General features: G+C 41.0%; 1 protein-coding gene across 5 annotated transcripts in view; it reads right to left on the reverse strand.

Annotated features, from left to right (window-relative positions):
* Positions 1-22,850, reverse strand: part of epha6 (eph receptor A6) — a 687,522-nt gene that overhangs the window by 599,679 nt on the left and 64,993 nt on the right. For all 5 annotated transcript variants that reach the window (XM_043700795.2, XM_087992858.1, XM_087992855.1 and 2 more), the window contains one exon: positions 14,902-14,966. In XM_043700795.2, coding sequence (XP_043556730.1) covers positions 14,902-14,966 — 65 coding nt within the window. The remainder of the gene's footprint in view (positions 1-14,901; positions 14,967-22,850) is intronic.

Raw genomic sequence — 22,850 nt, forward strand, 5'->3', positions numbered from 1 at the left:
TAGTACCTGTTTCCTTAGGCATTCATGCTGGAAGTACAGCTGTTCGCGGGTGGCACTCGTCAGATGGCATGGGTTTGCCATTTTCAGGCCAGTTTTAGTATATTGCGCAGATTTTGAGATGATTTGTAGCTCAGGTTGAGGTTCTGGATGTAGGTTTGCTCACTCAGATAAAAGGTTCATTTTTAGACATTTTGTTACCATACTGGGTAACATTTTCAGTGAACCTTTGAATGAAGCACTCTTGGTGTAGCCCACTTTCTATTTAGATGTTTGAGTTTCCTAGGGTTGGTGATGTCATTTCCTGTTCTTTTTCTCAGGGGGTGGTAAATGGGATCCAAGTCAATGTGTTTGTTGATAGAGTTCTGGTTGGAATGCCATGCTTCTACGAATTCTCATGCACCTGTGTTTGGCTTGTGCGCAGATAGATGTGTTGTCCCTGTTGAAGTGGCGTCCTTCCTCATCTGTATGAAAGGATACTGCTGAGAGTGGGTCACATCATGTTGTGGTGAGTTGATGTTCATGTATCCTGGTGGCAAGTTTTCTGCCCGTTTGTCCAATGTAGTGTTTGTTACAGTCCTCGCAAGATATTTTGTAAATGTCATTAATTTTGCTTGTTGTCTGTGTCGGGTCTTTCAAAATCATTGGCTGCTGTTTTAGTGAGTTGGTGGGTTTGTGGGCTAACATGCTGCCAAGACGTCTGAGTAGTCTGGCCCTGTTCACATCCATCAACGTCGACCAGGCCAAAGAAACACTGACTATATTATAAGAACTACTAAAGTCACATACACCCATCACCACCATCATCAGCAAGGACAGTATTGTGAAGCTAGTGGACCTATGCCTGACCACCCATTTCATCTTCAACAACAAAACCTACAGACAAACCAATGGAACACTCATGGGATCTCCGGTATGTTTGTTCGAGTCTCTGCATTATTGTTCCTGGACCTCTCCATCTCCATTAATGACGACCGACTTGACACTGACATTTTTTTACAAACCCACTGACTCCCACAGCTACTTGGATTATACCTCTTCCATCCTACCTCCTGCAAAAATGCCATCCTGTATTCCCAATTCCTCCGCCTCTGCCATATCTGCTCCCAGGAGGACCAGTGCCACCATAGAACACACCAGATGGCCTCCTTCTTTAGAGACCGCAATTTCCCTTTCCACGTGGTTAAAGATGTCCTCCAACGCATCTCGTCCACATCCTGCACCTCCGCCCTCAGACCCCACCCCTCCAAGCGTAACAAGGACTGAACCCCCCTGCTGCTCACCTTCCACCCTACCAACCTTTGCATAAACCGTATCATCCTCCGACATTTCCACCACCTCTAAATGGACCCCACCCCCAGGGATATATTTCCCTCCCCACCCCTTTCCGCAAAGACCGTTCCCTCCGTGACTACCTGGTCAGGTCCACACCCCCCTACAACCCACCCTCCCGTCCTGGCACCTTCCCCTGCCACCGCAGGAATTGCAAAACCTGCTCCCACACCTCCTCCCTCATCTCCATCCAAGGCCCTAACGGAGCCTTCCACATCCAAAGTTTTACCTGCACATCCAGCAATATCATTTATTGTATCCGTTGCTCCCGATGCGGTCTCCTCTACATTGGGGAGACTGGACACCTCCTCGCAGAGAGCTTTAGGGAACATCTCTGGGACACCCGCACCAATCAACCATACCGCCCTGTGGCCCAACATTTCAACTCCCCCTCCCACTCTGCTGAGGACATGGAGGTCCTGGGCCTCCTTCACCGCCGCTCCCTCACCACCCGACGCCTGGAGGAAGAACGCCTCATCTTCTGCCTCGGAACACTTCAACTCCAGAGCATCAATGTGGACTTCAACAGTTTCCTCATTTCTCCCACCTCACCAGAGTTCCAAACTTCCAGCTCAGCACTGTCCGCATGACTTGTCCGACCTGCCTATCTTCTTTTCCACCGATCCACTCCACCTTCCTCCCTGACCTATCACCTCCATCCCCTCCCCCACTCTCCTATTGTACTCTATGCTACTTTCTCCCCATCACCACATTCCTCTCATTTATCTCTCCACCCTTCAGGCACTCTGCCTGCATTCCTGATGAACGGCTTTTGCCTGAAACATCGATTTTACTGCTCCTCGGATGCTGTCTGAACTGCTGTGCTTTTCCAGCACCTCTAATCCAACTCTGCCAACCATCCAGCCCAAACTTTGGTTCCGCTATGTGAATAACACCTTTGTCATCACTAAGCGAAACAAATTAGAGAAAGCCCTCCAGGCCATCAATAATACCCTTAATGGCATAAAGTTCACTAAAGAGGAGGAAAACAACAACAAACTTCCATTCCTAGTTGTCGTAGGAGAGTGAACAGCCAATGGGGGTCTTCAAACCAGCATCTCCAGGAAAACAACACATACGGACCAAATATTGATCTACAGAAGCAATCAATCATCCCAACATCCACAAACAAAGGTACTTAGAACATTATTTCAATGAGGCACCACACACTGCAGCACAGAGGAATTATACAGAGCAGAGAAAAATCACCTATACAATGTATTCAAAAAGCATGGGTACCCAATGAACACAGTTCACCGATTTCAGAGCAACAAACCCAAACAAGCAGGCAAGACATGTCTAGAAACCCTAGCCACTCTTCTGTACATCAAATACATCTTGGAAATGACTGCCAGACTACTCAGACCCCCTGACATCATAGTAGCCCATAAACCCACCAACACACTAAAACATCAGCTAATGAACATGAAAGACCCTATACAGACAACAAGCTAAATGCAAGATATTTTGTCAATGTCATTAGTTCAGCTTGTTGTCTGTATAGGGTCTTTCACTGTAACAAACACTACATTGGACAAACAGGCCGTAAACGAGCCACCAGGATACATGAACATCAACTAGCCACAAAACGATATGACCCACTCACTGTTGTATCCTTACATACGGATGAGGAAGGACACCACTTCAACTGAGACAACACATCTATCCTTGCACAAGCCAAACAGAGATATGCACGAGAATTCCTAGAAGCATGCCATTCCAACCGGAACTCTACCAACAAACATATTGACTTGGATCCCATTTACCACCCCTAAGAAAAAGAGCAGGAAATGACATCACCAACCCTTGGAAACCCAAATATATAAATAGAAAGTAGGCTACACCACCAGTGCTTCATTCAGAGGCTCACTGAAGATGTTACCTAGTATGGTGATGAAACATCTGAAAATAAACCTTTTATCTCAGTGACCAAACCTACATCCAGAACCTCAACCTGAGCTACAAATCTTCTCAAAGCTCAGTAATTAAACATTCCTGTTTACAAGGCTTTCAGAAAAGTTATGAAATTTAAAAAAAGATGGTGTTTTTGGTTAAAGAAAACTTTGTAACACTGGAGAAAAAAACCCTCAATGTTTCTGAGCTTTAAAGGACAAAATTGAATTGTCTGCAGCTAAGGAATCAGTACTATTTGCATTGCTTGGTGTAACATGAGCAAGCAGTTAGTGAGAAGGACATAAGAAATAAACCTGCAAAGAAATCACAAATGTAAACATCAGAGTGCTTGAATTTCACATCAACTGGGAACGTGGGAAGTAATCTATGGGGAAGCGAGAAACAAGTGATTTTCAATTGTTTTCAGGAGAATTTCCAACAGCTTAGGATGTCCACGCCACTAGGAAAGGAGGCACTGTCGAACCTGCTTTTTAGGAGTGACTTTGGCAAAGGAGATCATGGGACAGTGGAAAATATTTAAGAATCATTGTGTAATGTTACATTAGTAAAAAGAGCATGGAGGGGCAAAGTGCATCACCTCACACATTTCTGTTATGAACTTCATCTGACACCCGTCCATTCACATCAACTTGCCCAATGGCCTTGTACATTTCACTGTTCTCTCATTTTACAAGTTATCTAACATTTTTGTCCTCCACAAATCCTGGAATTGTCCCCCGCACCCCAATGTTTAGATAATCTAAGATTGGGAAAATACTGTTTCCCAGGGATCTTTACTACAATTCAGCTTGCAACCTGAAAAATATATACTCATTAACCATTACTCTGATGGTAGACAAATGGCATTAGCCAGGTGGAGGTGGATACTGCAGAAGCTGGAGATCAGAGTCAAGATTCGAGTGGTGCTGGAAAAACACAGCAGGTCAAGCAGCATCCAAGGAGCAGGAAAATCAACGTTTCAAGCAAAAGCCCTTCATCAGGAATGGCATTAGCCAATCCAGTTTGAGAATAACCAACTGGTGGAGAGCCAACGTCATTGGGTCAAAAACAGAACTAGGCCACACAGTCTAGAACTGCAATGCTGGTGGTACAAGCAGTAGCTGATCAATGGGGCTACCTTCAGAAAGGAATTGGTTTGGACACAGTTGAGGAATATTGCCTTAAAAAGAGATAGAAATTAAGCAAAAGAAGGGGGAGAAAAGAAGGGTATTTCTGACAGATGTCAGGTAGTAAATACAATTGAGAATCAAGCTGAATACAGAAGGCTCAGAAGAGAGATGAGAAAACAAACATGAGAAACACAGAAGAGATTATAAACAAAGACAAGCGGTTAAGAAAGCAAAATCCCAAAGTCTTCTACTGACATCATAATTTTTAAAGTGGTAAGAGGAGAAGTAGGGCTGATTAGGGATGATAAAGGGAATTTATACTTGAAGGCAAGTGACATGTCTGAGGTGTTAAATGACTATTTTATATCAGTCTTTACCGAGGAGGCAAATGTGGCTCAGGCCATGGTGACAGAGAAGAAAACACAATCATTAAAAGGGTTTAAAATTGATATGGAGATGACATTGGGTAAGTTGCCAGTATTTCAAGTTGATCAGACACCAGAATCAGATGGAATATATGAAAGGATATCAAAGGAAGTCTAAATGGAAATTATCTTAGAAATCTTCTCTGGATTCGAGGGTGGTGAATTAAGGTTGCAAAGATCATTCTGGCAATTACAAACCAGATAGTTCTACTTTGGTGGTGGGGAAATTGAGAAATCAATTCTGTCTTGAATAATAAATATATAGAAAATTGTAGTTTGATTTATGTGTCTACATGGATTTAAGGCAAAATCATGTATAACTAACAAAACTTTTTCTGAAGAGATAATAAGGTGTGTGTTGAGGGGGGCAAGGCTGATCACATGATGCACATGGATTGCCACAAGACAGACAGGTAAGAAAAGGTATAAATCATGGAACTGTTGCAAGGTGAACACAAAATTAGCGAAGTAATAGGAAATAGAATACTTTTTCACCTGGAAGCAGGTTGGCAGAGGAGATCCCCAGCAGTTCGTATTACAACCCTTATTTTTCCTGACGTACAAGTAATGTAAACAATGGTGTATAGGGGACAAGTTCAAAGTTTTTGTAAAAAAAAATATTGAAAGCATTGTACAGTATGAGCAAACAGTGTAGAAAATCTTAAGGACATTGGTAAGTTGAAGTCCAATGGAGAGAAGAGCAATGTGATGAACTTTGATACAAAGAAATGATGGGCCAAATGGCCTCCTTTGGCACCATACCAATTCTGAGATTTTACAAAGAATAGTACAGCACAGGAACAGGCCCTTCACTTCCACTCCCACCCCCCCCAAGACTGCACCGACATACAACATCTTTTTAAACTGAAAACCTTTTGCCTCTATTCCGTCTGTGCCCCCCTCCCCCATTCCCTACCTATTCATATTATTTGTCAAGATGCCTCTTAAATGTCACTATTGTAGCTGCCTCCACCACCTGCAATGGCAGTCCATTCCAGGCACTTACCAGCCTCTGTGTAAGAAAACCTGCCTTTCACATCTCCTTTAAACTATCTCCGTTTTACCTTAAGCATATGTCCCCTATTAAATGATAGTGTTATCCCGGGAAAAAGACCGAAACTGTCCATTCTCTCCATGTCTTCTATCAAGTCATGCCTCATTCATCGACATTCAAGTGAAAACAAACCAAGTTTATCTAATCTGTCTTCACTGATAATATCCTTCGTACCTGGAAACATACTGATAAACTATTTCTAAACCCCCTCCAAAGCTTCCACATTCTTTGAGTAGGTTGGTGACCAGAACCAAAAACAATATTCCAAAAGTGGCCAAACTAAAGTTCTATACTGCTGAAATGTGACTTACCAATTTTTGTACTCTATGCCTGAACCAAAGGCAAGCATGCCAAATACCATCCTTATCCACTTGTGTTGACACTTCCAGGTAACTATGGACCTGTACACCTAGCTCCCTCTGTATGTTGATGCTATTAAGGGTTGCTTCATTTACTGCATACTTCACTCCTGCATTAGATCTTCCAAAATGCATCACCTCACATTTGTCCAGATCAAATTCCATCTGCCATTTCTCTACCCAACTGTCCAGCCTATCCATATCCTGCTGTATCCTCTGGCAATCCTCCTCACTATCAGCAGCTCCTTCAATCTGTGTGTCATCCACAAACTTACTAACCAGAAACCTACATTCTCTTCCACACCATGGGTGACAGATCTCTAGTCAGAAAAACACACTACTATCTCTACCGTCGTCTTTCATTAAGCCAGTCCTGTATCCATCTTACCAGCTGACTACGGATTGCATCTGACTTTACCTGTTGTATCAGTCTGCCATGAAGGACTATGTCAAAAGCCTTGCCGAAGTCCATACAGACATCATCTGCTGCCCTTCCCCTCAATCATCTTTGTCACTTCCTCAAAAAACTCAATTCACTTTATGAGACCCGACCTTCCTACATAAAGCTATGCTGCCTATTGCTAATAAGTCTATATTTTTCCAGATGTGTAAAGCCTATCTTTAGGAGTCTTCTTCAATAATTTCCCTCCACTGATATAAGGTTCACTGGCCTGTAATTTCCCAGATTATCCCTGTTGCACTTCTTAAACAAAGAAACAATAAAGGCTATTCTCAAACCCTCTGGAACCCGTCCTGTGAGTAAAGAAGATATAAAGATTTCATACAGACCCTGGTAATTTCCTCCCTTGCCTCCCTCAGCATTCTGGGATCGAACCCATCTGGCTCTGGGGACTTGGCTACTATAATGCTTTTCAAAGCACTCACCCCCTTTTTTATATGGACATGCACAGAGTATCAATTAACCCCTCCTGAGACTTACTGTCCAACATAGCAAAAATGAGAATTGCAGATGCTGGAGATCAGAGTCAAGATTAGAGTGATGCTGGAAAAGCACAGCAGGTCAGGCAGCATCCGATGTTTTGGGCAAAAGCCCTTCATCAGTCCCCCATTCCTGATGAAGAGTTTTTGCCCAAAAAGTCGATTTTCCTGCTCCTCGGATGCTGTCTGACCTACTATGTTTTTCCAGCACCACACTAATCTTGTCACTGTCCAACATGTTCACAAAGCAGAAGGACATGGTCACAAAGCATTTATTATGAACGTCACTCACTTTCTCTGGCTTCATGCATAAATTCCCTCCTTTGTCCTTGCGTGGACCTACCCTTTCCCTAGCCAAATTCTTTTTCCTTATGCATATAAAATATCTTGGGATCTTCCTTAATCTTGTTGCCAAAGATATTTCATGGCCCCTTTTAGTCCTCTTAAATCTTTATTTAAGTTATTTCGTTCTTTACCGTGCGGACAGGGTTGAACATGGTTGGGGTTGGGCTGTGTTGGACAGGGTTGGACGGGATGGGGGCAGGCGGGTGGGGGCGGTGTTGGATGGGATGGGGGCAAGTGGGAGCAGTGCTGGACAGGATGGGGGGGCATGTGGGGGACGGTGTTGGACGGGATGGGGGCAGGTGGGGGGTGGTGTGTGGGGGGTGGTGTTGGGCGGGTGGGGGGCAGTGTTGGACAGGATGGGGGCAGGTGGGGGGTGGTGTTGGACGGAATGGGGGCAGTGTTGGACGGAATGGGGGCAGATGGGGGGGTGGTGTTGGATGGGATGGGGCAGATGGGGGGCAGTGTTTGACAGGGTTGGATGGGATTGGGTAGCGGGCAGGGAGGCGATGTTGGACGGGGTTGGGAGCGGGCGGATGGGGAGGCAGTATTGGATGGGATTGGGGACAGGTGGGAGGGCAAAGTTGAACAGGGTTGGGGGGGGGGGGGGGGAGAAAAGAGGGGAGGTGGGAGGGGGGGCAGGGCATGCGTGCGCTGTGATGCTGCCTTATCTCCTGAACAGGGAGCAGCCTTTACAGAAATCTCCAAGCCCCAGAGAAGCATTGAATCGATTAACCGCATAATCAATTATCCAAACTAAATAGTGCCTGCCCAACTCGTTCAGATAATCAAGGTTCCTCTGTACTTTTTTTTTGGACTGAGTTCACAAGATTCCTGAATCTTGCCATCCTCTACCTTCATTTTCACAAGAAATTGCTGGTCTCGACCTCTAATCAACTAGCCTTTAAAAAGTTCCCACATGTTGTGGATTTTAACTCAAACAGCTGATCCCTATTTAGATTCCCAGTTGTTGCCCAATGTTGTCAGTGTTAGCCTTCCCTAATTTCATATTTTCATTTAAGGACTACTCTTATCCTATCCACAAGTAACTTAAAACTGATAGAATTATGGTCACTGTTTCAGAAATGCTTTCCCATTGAAACATCAATCACCTGAGAAGGCTCATTGTCTAGAAGGGATATTTACATATTACTTCAAAAAACCATCCTAGACACACCCAACAGATTTCCTGCATCCAAGCCCCTTGCACTAAACGAGTGAAGTAGGAGCTGCATTAGATCATTGGATCCATCAAATCTGCTCCATGTAACAAATTCATGGCTAAACCATCTTTTGATTTGAGAATGATGTCCATTCGAGGTCATGAGTATGTCCCATGGGCCTTCATGTGAATGTTTATTCTCGATCCCAAGATCCCCGAGCACAAGTGGTAGCATGTTCCATGGTGGTAGTGTGATCTGGAGTGCACAATTTCATTCTCTGCATCACTAAGGAATTTCATGGACAATCTATCACATTTTTGGGCAGAACGGTGGCACAGTGGTTAGCACTGCTGCTTCACAGCGCCAGAGACCTGGGTTCAGTTCCTGCCTCAGGTGACTGACTGTGTGGAGTTTGCATGTTCTCCCCGTGTCTGCGTGGGTTTCCTCCGGGTGCTCCGGTTTCCTCCCACAGTCCAAAGATGTGCAGGGTCAGGTGAATTGGCCATACTAAATTGCCTGTAGTGTTAGGTAAGGGGTAAATGTAGGGGTATGGGTGGGTTTCGCTTCTGCGGGTCGTTGTGGACTTGTTGGGCCGAAGGGCCTGTTTCCACACTGTAATCTAATCTAAATCTAAATTTTTGATTATTTGGCAATGAAACATCCTCAGAATCATCAATGTTCATGCTTTAAGAGGAGAGCATCAGGTTGTCTTCGAAATTGAAAGACTCAGGATAACAGGATTCCTCTAAGTCGATTGACAAGGTTCCTCATTATAGGCTGAAACTTTATTGCTGGAACAGCACAGCAGGTCAGGCAGCATCCAGGGAACAGGAGATTCGACGTTTCGGGCACAGGCCCTTCTTCAGGAATGGCTGGTTAATGAGGTCAGATCACATAGAATAGAGAGAGAACTAGACACCTTGATATAGAACTGGCTCGAAGGTAGAAGACAGGGAGTGATGGTGAAAGGTTGCTTTTCAGACTGGAGGTCTATGACCAATGATGTGCCACAACGATCGGTGCCAAGTCCACTTCCTTTTATCATTTACGTGAATGATTTGGATGTGACTGTAGGAGGTATGGTTTGTAAATTTGCAGATGACATCTAAATTGGCAGTGTAGTGGACTGTAAAGAAGGTTACCTCAGAGTACAATGGGGCCTTCATCAGATGGGCTGACAGGCCAAGGAGTGGCAGATGGTGTTTAATTTAGATAAAAATGAGGTGCTGCATTTTGGTAGGGCAAACTAGGGCAGGATGTATACACTTAATGGTAAGGTCCTGGGACATGTTACTAAATAAAAAGGACCTTGGAGTGCAAATTCATAGTTCATTGAAAGTGGAGTCAAAGGGAGACTGGGTAGTGAAGGCAGCATTTGGTAAGCTTGTCTTTATTGATCAGTGCATAGAGTATCATGTTCAGCTGGTTAGGCCACTTTTGGAATACTCCATAGAACCTCCAGTGTGGAAATGGACCATTCGGCCCAACAAGTCCATATCGGCTCTCTGAAGAACATCCTACCCTATCCCTGAAACTCTACATTTCCACCTAACCTACATATCCCTGGGCATTATGGGCAATTTAGTATAGCCAATCCACCTAACCTGCATATCTTTGGACTGTGGGAAGAAACCAGAGCACCTGGTGGAAATCCCCGCAGACATGGGGAGAACATGCAAACTCCATAGATAGTCGCCAGAATTTGGAATTGAACCGGTGTTCCTGGTGCTGTGAGGCACCAGTGCTAACTACTGAGCCACCATGCCATCCTTAATACGGTGTTCAGTTCTGGTCTCCTTGCTTGGGAAGGATGTTGTGAAACTTGAAAGTTCTGAAAAGATTTACAATCATGTTGCCAAGATTGGAGGGTTTGAGCTATAGGAAGAAGCTGAATAGGCTGGGGCTATTTTCTCTGGAGCCTCAGAGGCTGAGGGGTGATGTTACAGGTGTTTATAACATCATGAAGGACATGGATAGTGAATAGCCAAGGTCTTTTCCTCAGAGTGGCAAAGACCAAAACAAGAGGGCATAGGCTTAAGGTGAGAGGGTAAAAATCTTTAAAGGGATGAAGGGGTAACATTTTCAAACAGAGGGTGGTGCATGCATGGAATGAGTTGCCAGAGGAAGTGGTAGAGGCTGGTACAATTACAACATTTAAAAGACCTCTGGATGGGTATATGAATAGGAAGGGGTAAGAGGGATATGGGCCAAATGCTGGCAACTGGGATTGGATTAATTTGGGATATCTGGTTGGCATGGACAAGTTGGACTGAAGGGTCTGTTTCTGTGCTGTACATCTCTATGACTCTCCATCAATCAAAACAGCCTCAGTCATCTACCTCTTCAAACTTTCAATGTTTAATACATGTTTTAATGAGATAACCACACATTTTCATAACCTTTAGAGTTTACAGGATCATTGTTGTCTCTCAGAATAAAATAGAAAGCTGGCATGGTGACTTACTGGTTAGCACAGCTGCCTCACAGCACCAGGGACCAAGGTTTGATTCCAGGCCCAAGCGACTGTCTGTCTGGCATTTGCAGATTCTCCCAGTGTCAGTGTGGGTTTCCTCCAGGTGCTCAGATTTCCTCCCATAATCCAAAGACGTGCAGGTCAGGCGGATTGACCATACTAAATTGACCAGCGTGTTTAGGGTGTGCAGGTTAGGTGGATTAGCCATGGGAAACATAGGGTTACAGGGACAGAGTGGGTCTGGATGGGATGCTGTTCGAAGGGTCGCTGTAAACTTGATGGGCTAAATGGCCCGCTTCCACACACTAGGGATTCTATGATTCTATAGATACAGTCACATTTGTATTCACACTTTGCTCCTAGGACTGCATTTTATCTCATGAATGGATTTAATTAACTTTTTCTGCACCCTTCTAAAGCCTAATACATCATTCCTTAGGTATGACGACCAACTCTACACAACATTCTTGGCATTGCCTCAGCAAAGGTATAAGATACAGAAAGACTTATTTTGATACTCTGAATCTCTATGTAGCAATGACTAAAATACCATTTGCCTTAATTGTTTGCTGTACTTATAAACTGACGTCCCATTATGTAGAAGGATACTGAAATCCCCAAATACTAACATGTGTTGTACTTTCAGAAAAAAGTATCCTCTATTCTTTCCAAAATATACAACATTTGTAAAGCTCTTAGGCAATCACTTGATAATTGCACATCCCTTTGTATCTTCCTCACAACTTATCATCACGTAGCTTGGCACTGTCAGCATGCTGTAGCTAGATAAATTACGCTTAGTTCCAATATCTAAGTCATTGAGCTAGGTTGGCTTTAACAGACTAACTGACTTTCCTGTACTGATCTATGAATTACAGCCTGCCAAGTGAAAATTACATCTTGAATCCTCTTTTCTCCAATAACAGATGAATAGCATTTTATCCCAAATCCCATGACAAATCCTGATGTGGCACCATATCAACTATTTTCTCAGAACGCAATGTAATACATCCTTGAATTCCCCTTATCCAACCATATAGTTACACACTCTCAAAATTTCATACATGTTTACAGTTAAAATGATCATGTAAAATGAGAAAGGAGATGGGAAATCCTAATAATAAAAGGAAATATGGATTGTATATGACAAGAGCACTAGCAAAGAGAATTAGAAAGGAGAATCAATAGCTAAGAAATAATAAGTGCAGAAAAAGGTTGGGGGACATTTTATAGGTATTCACACAGTAATTAACATGGACTGAAAAAGTATGGATAGAACAGATCTAGCAGCTTTAAAACTTAGAACTGAAGAGGTACTATGGCCCATAACAGCATTCAACCACAATCTGCAACTTCTTAGGCCAGAATATACTCCACTCCACAATCATCATCAAGCCTGCTTGAGCAAGGAGCACTGCAGTGCATGTTAGATGTAACAAACAAACATTATACTAAGACTCCAACCTAGTGAAGCATCCCAGGGCTCCATATATACCAAATATCAGAAACAGAACGAAACAGACAAAACTAGGGAATTCCTGAACAAAGATCAAAGGTCTGCAGTCCTGCCACATCGAGCAGTGATTGGTGGTGGATAATTAAACAATGAACCAGATGGTAGTGTGGCTCAGTGATTAGCACTGCTGCCTCAATTCCAACCTTGGGTGACTGCCTGTGTGGAGTTTGCATGTCTGTGTGGGATTCCACCCCAGTGCAAATGAGGTGAATTAGACATGGAGAATGTGGGTTACAGGATAGGGTGGGGAGCTGGGTCTGGGTGTGATGTTCTTTGGAGGGTTGCTGCAGACTTGATGGGCCAAATGGCCTCTTTCTGTACTGTAGAGATTCTATGATTCTATCAAAGGAAAAGGCTCCATAAGTATCCACATTCTCAATAATGGGATCGCCAAGTACATTAGCGCAGCAGGCAAGGTGAAAATTTGCAATCATCTCCAGACAGAAGTGCCAAGTGAATGATTTACCTCGACTCAGATGGGCACAGAATCACAGATGCCCGTGTTCAGCCAACTGAATAAACTCCATCTGAGATCAAGAAATAGACAAAGGCACTGGAATACAGCAATAATACAGGCCCTCAAACACTCCAACCTAACAGCACTCTCCTTTGATGCAGCACATTTTAATTTTCCCTTTGAATTTGTATTCTCGTGAAATGTCCTGAACAGTGCACGTTAAGAAGCTTGCACAAAATGTCTCTTTTTAACAATGCAGAAATTATGAAATTTAATTTTTCACACCATTCTGCAGGATTTTTCAAACTCATTTCCGTGCACTCTCATGCTGAGGCTTGCAGGAAAAAAAAAAGACACAGGAATTTTCCACAATTATGTTAGAACAGTAGCCCTAATTTTTCAATAGTAATGTTGGCAAAACTGTCAACATGCAACATCTTTATTCCACTTATAGTAACTTTCACAAGTAGAAATGCAAACATTATTGTTAGAGATTATATACATTTCCACAGGAGGTACAGGTAGAAGATCCTTTATCCAAACATCCAAAAACCGAAAAGCTCTGAAATCCAAAGGTTTGTTTGTGAAGTATTTTTCTCATTAACAACGCTGTTTGGCGAGCAAAGAGTTAACCCAAGTCAACACCCAATGTGTGTTGCGCAGATGCGACATGGTGGGGGGGGAGAAAGATGTTGGACCAGCACTGGAAGGCCTGAGGTTCTCTGTGAACACCCCCAAGTCAAAACCCACTCGATGCATTTCACTTATGCGACATTAGGTGGGGGGGTGTGGTCAAGCACATTCTTAGTTAGAAGTCTGCTTTTCTGGTAAGATTTTTAAAATTTTCACCATTAAATTGTCACATTCTGAAAACTGAAAGATTCAGAATTCCAAAAAACAGCTGGTCCCAAGCATTTCAGTTAAAGGATCTTCTACCTCTACTGAGGCACTCCCACCCTTCAATGGGAAATCAACTGATTGACAAGAACTTCCACTCATGTACGAGACATCAAACTGGCTAAGATCTAGGAAAGAAAATTACAATTTGTACAACCTGCTTGAATTAGCTTCATAAATGATTATTGCCAAAAATCTGAACTGGCCATGAAAAACCAAATGTTTGAGAGAAATATCATTTTTTTCATAATAGTAATTAATATACAATTTTAAAAAAGTTATTAACTATCTTAGTTCAATTACAATCATCTAATTAACTTTTTTTCACGTGGAAAGCTACACCACAGAATTCATTAGAGCCTTGCTCACTGGCTTCCTTTGAGGCCAGCAGCAAGTGTGGTTGCTTTGTCACTGATTGAAAAGTTGAGAACATTGGAGACATTACATTACGCGAGAATACCTTACTGTAGAGAATGAGAAGTACAGCTCGAAATGATCATATTTATGAGCAAATCACCATTAATGTAATATGTAAAATATGAATATAAAAAGGAGGATCACCCATATTAAATTATTTGGGAACATAAAAATCACTTTGAAGCTAACCTGATACAAGATCCAAAAGATCAATTATCAGAGTTATCAAGTTTTAAGTATAAACTCTCTTTTCCACAGCAACAGTACACAAGAAAAAAAAATCTAATTCTCTGGTAAAATAATAAGCATTTTAAATTTTTCAACATTTGTTCTAATAAATTATTCACTTTCATAAAAGTCAAGTATTTGTGAAAATGTAATATTGATATAAGACACCTTCTTAGAGTCCCATATATAAAGCCCTGTTCGGTGAGGTGAGCTTTCTTACTAAACAGCTGCTTGTGACTTACCATATGTAATGTCAAAATTAAAAGATTACAAACTTACCCCATTTAATGGATATGCTTTCCATCCCAGCTCTCCTAGCGCAGCTGTTGTGTCTAGCAGCACAACTGAAAACAAGTAAAATGTTAAAATTAGTATTTAATTGACATTTGCAAAATAATCAAAAACTATGCTCACTTCCTAGCATCAAGTAATGGTGCAAGCTTTCTGTTAATGTATTACAAACTGCTGTGATCTCAAGAAGAGTGCCAGCGTAAGGACAGTTAATTATGTTTAGCAGCAAAGATAAGGCGAGCCAAGACTCTAACAAATAGTTAAAAGGGCATTTTAAATGTTCAACAATCTGGAATTCAATGCCTGTTTGACATTATGAAGTGCAACACAATTATTATCACAGTTAATGCAGTCAAGTTAACATGAGCTGCAGTCAAACCTGATGTAAACAAATCTCTGAATTTGAACGTGAATATTACCAACATAATCCACAGAATGAACATTTATTTATGAATGGAGATGAAGAGCCATTATGGTTTTTTTCTCATAGGGAAAGACTGACAGATACATGGCAATTTTAATATACTTATTTTGACAAGATTTTGTTTTGAATATAGGCTAATGGTTCACACATTTTTTTTTAAAAAAGAAAGTGCCCTTTCAGACAAAGCCAAGCAAATTTGAATTTCTAGAGCATCCTTCCAAGTTTCAGTATGTCCCAAATCACTTTCAGCCAAGGAAGCATTTTTTGAAAAGCTGTCACTTTTCTAAATCAGGAAACATTGATAACCAGTTTGCACTCAGGAAGATCCCACAGACAGTAATGAGATGATAACCTCGTACTGGTGCTGGTTGAGGATTAATGATGGACAGGATGTCTTAAGGTTATGAGAAGACATTTATAAATGCAAATTAGTTTTTTTGAAAAGAAAAAACAATTGTCAGATGACTTGGCACATGACATGGAAAATAAATGCTAGGAGTCTGTCTCCCTACCTTTGAAACAGCAGATAGCAAACCATAGAACCAGCTTTAATACATATGTTTGAGTGGTATTTTCCTTCCTTGGATGACAGGTCGTTAGACGATTTCAATAGTTCTGATATTTAGTGTAGCACTGAGAGTAAGCTTCATGCTATTTGCCTTGCACTACTAGTTAGTTATATTTTTAACAGTTGCTGTATATGCTGTGTGACAATGTTTAATAATTCATCAACTGAAAAATTTTATGACCTTCATAAATTAAACAAAGCGATTTATTCATGATCGTCACTCAATACTAGCACACAGCTAAATAGTCCAACAACCAAATAGGTCACCTTTATGTATGTGCGATAAAAACATTAGGCAGGATGCTTGCAGAATCCTGAAACTTAGCTGCAATGCGTGAATTCAGTCAGAAGCTCATTATTTATTCAAACATTTTTTTTGCAAGACACCAAACAGGATGGATGGTTCCAAGATGCTCTGCAAATCAAAACATAATTTTTTTCTTTTCTATGTTTTTGCTCACATAGAATTAAGATTGCAGCTAGAAGGCTAATTCAAAATGCATTATTTTCTAATTGATCACCAAGTATATTAATAAATTGTCCTGATACCTAATCACTAAGTATTTTTACTTAATAACAAAAACACCCAATTTAACAACATCCATCCTCGTGTACGTAACTGTCACTAAATTCTGATGTTTCGATAAGCAGCGTTGGCAAATCTCCGATCCTGGTCTGTAGCCATATAATCAGAAGCACTGCTAAAATGAAATACAGTAATTTGAAAATATTCTTGTTGTACATTTGATTCTGTAGATCTCTGGTCTTCATATTTGCAAATGTAGCTTAATCTGTTTCATGGCAGCTCATCATCTTAGTGCCATGTTATTACTTTGATGGGATGTAAAGATATATAAAATGCACCCATGGATAGAATTGCTTTATTTTTCCAATAATGTAAATACCTGCTGTTCAGATTGTGCTGAAACAGAGTCTTTTTCCCCCATATGTATAATGAGTCCCAGGACGTAGAGTGAAAAAAAAAAATCCATGTTATTCATGTCATTAAACATCTTAGGTGAGACACAGGGTAGCAACAAAAGAGCGTTTTCTCTCTGGGTGACACGGTTTTAGATTATCTTCATTGAATGCATCAGTACAGAGGAAAGAAGCATCGTTCACATTTTGTTCTATGTGAGCACACACCCTTTTTCAGGATTTCATAGGACAGAGGTTAAACAAAAGGGCAAGATTCCTGAAAAAATGCTTAAAAATCACTTCCACAGAAGCATTGGTATGATGTTGCTCATTCTTTCAGCCATTCTTCAGATTCTTTTAAAGAGAGGCACAATTTAGTATCTTTTTCCAACCTACCTGTTGAATGGTGTTATTATACATCTCTGGAGCAGGTGATATGAATTTGGGCCTTCTGGCTCAAGGTCAAGGACACTATCACTGGGCCATAAGAGCCCTTAGGCTAAAATCTGGGATGAACAAAAAACAAACAAGCACTAGGAATAGCAACTACTAGGAAATGAGCTGAAATTACCTAAAACCCACTTTACTTATTCACATTAAAACACTCAGTGGGACAATATTTTTATACCATTAGTCCTGACTTGATTCTAGCTGAAGTCAAAACAGACTTGCACCCAACATGGCACCCAAATGAGGTATATTTTCAGTAGGCACAGTAAAATGGGACTCAAACTAAAGACAAATGTGATCCGATATTTTAATTAATACCCAGAATTCTCCTGCATTGGCTGTCCTAACACGTGTAGGTGGTATCTAAGAGCATTAGTGTCTTTTGTTGGGTATACATCTATTGCTATACAGTAACTATTGGTTATAGGTTTATAAGAATGGTTTAGTGAGCTCCTACAGAGAAAGAGAGTTAAACTGCTACCTAGAATTTGTGCTACAGATGGGATTTAAAACTAGACTATTGAACATTGTATGGAAGAAAACAACAAAAACTCTAATCTTTCCTTTGAGCATTTCATGGTCACTAGTTACACAAAGCAGTTATGTTATAATTAAATATTTCTATATATACAGAAACAACTAGGACACAAAAATCATGTAAAAGTCCTTAGGGAAGAAAAATATTCAAGCTTTACAATCGTGCAACTTTAGACAGTCACCACAAGCAGGCTCATTTGGACTAGCAATATTTTAGATTATGTATTAAGCAATAGAAAGCAAAAAGTACAAATTATTTTGCCTTACCCTTGTTTAAAAGTGATCTCAGAGTCAGGAAAATATTGTTATGAGGGAATTAGACTTTCAATCACATACTTAGCAATCACAACACTGAAAGAGTACCATAAATTAACTGACAGGAAGTGTCGCTTTTTAAAATTTATTTCGAGGCATTGTAATGAAAGGCACAAATAAAGACTGACAGACATGAAGAATTGCAGTTCACATGTACAGTATGCAATGATGCAGGAGCCTTACTGATCTGACGTATTTACCTTAACATACTATCTGCTGGCCCCTTTGAAAGTAAACAATATACTTTTTCTGTAAAAAAGTTGACTTGTTTACATTTCTCTTTAATATAGTTTTAACAGGCTAGGCAGGCGTTATCTACGGACTAGATCTCTTATTTGAAAATTGCATCAAACGTGCATAATGTTTATTAACTACTCAATAATTAATTCATGTTTTTTTTACCATAACAAAAGCTCTTTCCTCAAACATTGCTGAGCAGAAGGGTTTTCAAGCGTACACTAGAAATTTTGACCTCGTGAGACATGGAGTTGTAAGCCTAAAGGAGAGATAACCTGCCAAAGGTACGGCTTAGTGTAATGGGTTACAAGAGATAACTTGATTGTATTAACAAATGCAGAGTATTTAGTTAAGACATAACTAATAAATCAAACTAACATTGGATCTGTGTTGATTTCTGTTCACTTGCTCCAGTAAAAATCTTAAAGCACAAAATCTTATCGCTCAGCTCTTTCCATTAAGAGAAAAATTTTCAACTTCACTTTTATAAAATTAATTTGGATGTGGACATGTCTGGTGAGACCAACATTTATTGAACATTTCTAATTGTCTCAAGAGGGCGATTCTGAGTTACATTCTTAAACTACTGCAATCCACATGATGTCGGTACACCCTCGCTGGAAGCAAAGAAGGAGTTTGTGAATGTTGACCCAGCAAAATAAACTAAATGATTCATTAGTCTGCTTGGAGTGTGGTTTGGAGGGAGCTTGCAGATTGTGTTGTTCCCGTGCACCCACTGCCTTTGCCCTTCTAGGTGATAGTGATTGCACAGTGCTGAACCTATCAAAGTAGATTGAAAGTATGCCATCACTAACCAGACTGCATTCATTAGGAGGATTGTAAGCAAACTGTGTTTACAAAGGTACATCACCACTATTCTCACTTGTATCTTTCTGCAAAATGGAGCAAATTCTAATATATCAATGCACATGTTGAAGTGCTGTTGATTTGCCAAAATGTGCACAAGTATATCTTTGAGTGGTTGGAAATTTGTTGCAGAACAGCTTAATCTACTCTTCACTTCCACATTGTAAACTCCACCCAGTGACATCATTTTCTTTCTTTATCACTTGAATTAGTTTGTCACCCAACAAACAGTTTCCTTTGGCATACCTGTGCTACACTATTGCTGAAATGCCAAACACAAGTTGGTAAACCACTGTCAGCATCATTCTTCTAACAAGCCCTCCCCATACTTGGCTCCATGAAAGGATTGAGGTGGTCAGAGCCGTACTTGTTAGTTCCACCTTGCATAAAAATCATTAGCTCTGAAAACAGTCCATTCTCAGACTGTATGAACTGAAGATTCTCAAGCTTGTGATCACATACAATATGTCATACAAACTTATGAAATTGGAGCACAAATAGACCATATAGCCCCTCAAGCCTGCTCCCATCATTCAGTAAGATCACGTTTAATCAGTTTGTGTGTGAAATTCTACACTAAAATCTATTGTGATAATCCTCTACAAGTATTGAAACATATCTTGTAAAGCAATATTTAAAGATACATAGTTGTCTGCTGTGGAAAAATTCAAGGACATTAAAAAGAAAGTTGGTTAAACAATACACAGGAAGATATGTAGCATCACCATGCCATTTGATTTAGGAGCCAACTTATCTGCAACATAGCATAGGATCAGTCATGATAATGCTCACAGCTACACAAAAGGGCCGTTTATCCATTAAATCTCTGTGCCTTGGAAAAAGTTATTAAAACATCAGGGACCATTGGACAGGACAGGATGATTGATATACAAGTCAGACATAAACCATTAAGAATAAATTGCACAATGTGACCATATAGTATGTATGTGCCTTCAAACTAATTATATATTAATTAGATAGGTGCTCCCACCTAGCGATTGATTAATTGTACTCATTCTATGTATGATGTAAACCTGATCATCATAATAATTGGATTAGATAACTGCACATTTCTTAATCAACGTATTATATTTTCTTGAATCAAAGTATAACTGCCTCAGGTGATCCTTTTTCTCAGGGTCTCCAGCATGTCACATTTAAATACTTTGCAGTGCCTTGCGATAGGGAGAAATAAAGACAGCTTTAAACAAACAGGCCTTAGTTTTATGTCTGGTTACTTTCCGCGTACAAGGATCAGAGGATAGCAGGGTGACTATCAAACTCCAAAAATTCCCATAAACATCCCTAGATTAACTTGGACTAGAATTATCCTTCTTGGTCTCAAAATATCCCATGTCCTTGTGTGTTGTACAGTATAGAGCTGAATCCAACAAGGATATGCAAGCTGAGAGGGGTAACTACTCAAGGCAGCAGAGGCCTGCAGGTCAAAGGCTCCCTATACATGGAGAATGTCAGAGTTTTCTGCTCAGACCCGCTGTCAGTCCTTAGACTCACGACCATCAGTAACCTGAACTGGCCTCAGAAGCCAAGATAAATTAAGGCAGAGCAAGACTATGCGCTTCAGGAACTGGGCTGATCGATCATTTATCCCCTTTACCGTCAGGTTAGATTACTTGAAGGTGCTGGGCATACAGTTTGGAGGGGCTGTAGTGGCTACAAAATCTTGGGAGCAATGCATTGCCAGTGAGGTAGAAAAAGAGCTTTTGGGAACACCACTCCCTCTCTATTGCAGGTAAAAAACCTGGTCATCAGGTGTGATGCACCCTCCTCTGTTGCTGTACATGGCCTATTCCCAGAACCTGTGCTGGTTCAGGTAACTGCAACATCTTCCACTTCATCTGGAAGTCTAAGATGGACCATGCCTGCAGGGACTCCACATACAAAACTCTGAATGGCAGGGGTGGGGGAAGAATGCAACCAACATGGCCCTCATCCTGATGGCTATTTTTGTGTGAGACTGCATCAAGACTCTTGGTATACAAACACCAAGAGTCACTAAGTGTTGAGGTTCTACCCATCCGGGGTGTTGCAAAGGATGGGATGACCTCAATGCCAAGGAATGCTCCAAGCAACAAGGCTATTCCATGTCATCTCATCCTTAGTGGAGAAATTTGCAAAGAAAAACACCTTTGACCACAAGTCCATCAGGAAGTGGTCAGCACAGACCGTCTAAGGTCTGCGGGAGAAGGAGAGGTTGGATCCTCTCACGTTATTCCATGAGCAGACTGTCAAAGTTATTTGGCAGATTGCAATCATCACCAGAATTTTCTAACAAGTGCCAAGACATCGCTTGGCCGGTGGGGAAAAAGGGCACTACATGGGAGATCCTTCATGTAGTCCTCAGCAGTCTGTGCCACCCCATGCAGCCCTTGAAGCAGAGACTGTCGCACATCTCCTGACAGAATGTGCCTTTGCAAACGAAGTTTGGAGAAAGGTGCAGTGGTTTTTAATTGAGGTTTATCCTGAGCAGCTCCATGTCACAATATTCTGTGCTCTACAGTCTATTTCCAGGATGTACACCACGACAAACATCAAGTGCACGTGGAGGACTATGGGGCGGTGAAAGCACTTCAGTTTGCGAGCTGAGGGATGCCCAAAAGCTTGGATCAGCTGCCACCAAGACGCAATGGGGAAAGACCCCTGTCTTTCTGAAGATCTTTCTGAAGTTAAACAGGGGTCTGGCCAGTTATCAGACTCTACTGATGCCTCAAATGTAAGTATAGTCTGGCTCAATTAAGAGATGCCTTTGGTTTATTTGTTGGATAAAGTCAAACTCCATTGTTTGTTTACTCCTTCCTATGCTACTGCACAGAACTGAACTGCATTACTGACTATGTTTATAAAAATGTATGGATCATGAAAAGTATATTTCTGAAATTAAAAAAAAACGATCTCCCAAGGCCACGGGTGAATGAATGGAATTGGTCTTCCAGAGCTCGCTGGCCAACAAGTGAGAATTCAAAGGAGAAGAAGGAGCACCTGGTTAACATCCTCATTGCCAGTTTGGTCAAATATCAGGTAACACAAATAAAGAGCCAAAGAATAGTTAGTTCTGATGTTTATTGTATTAATGCATACTGTGCATCTTAGCTGACAGACTCCCATGTAATTATGTCAAAGTTGTTGGTGTAAATTTAGAAGAGATTAAAAGGTTTTTTTCTTATTGGTAGATATAAAGTAAATCCTTGTACATACCTTACATATGAATGTGACAGGCTCAAATTAAGTGTCCATTTTGTTGCTTACCTTTTTTCTTCTTCACTTAATGTTGAATTAAAAGTAAATGTGCTAATTAAAGGAGTATTCTAGCTTTGACATCAACTGCAGTAATCTTCTCTGTAATGCAAGCTAAATGCTATCTATGGCTGGTAGGAAGAGATACAAATGATCCCAGTCAAGTGATCTTGAATTTTAATTGCATTTAACTAAACAATCTTTTAGAATTCTGCATCTCTGCAGGAATCATCATAATCTAGCAAATACATTCATAACAAAAAGTAACAAAAACTGATAAAGGTCATAAAATGCCTGTTCATCAAAACACATCATCCAAGGGTAACACTTGTTGTATATTTTGTAAAAAAGGGATGTCATTGCCTT

This window comes from Chiloscyllium plagiosum, unplaced genomic scaffold (assembly GCF_037043375.1).
Source record: "Chiloscyllium plagiosum isolate Xiang-an unplaced genomic scaffold, Cpla_swu_hap1 HiC_scaffold_12, whole genome shotgun sequence".
NCBI classification, from domain to species: Eukaryota; Metazoa; Chordata; class Chondrichthyes; order Orectolobiformes; family Hemiscylliidae; genus Chiloscyllium; species Chiloscyllium plagiosum.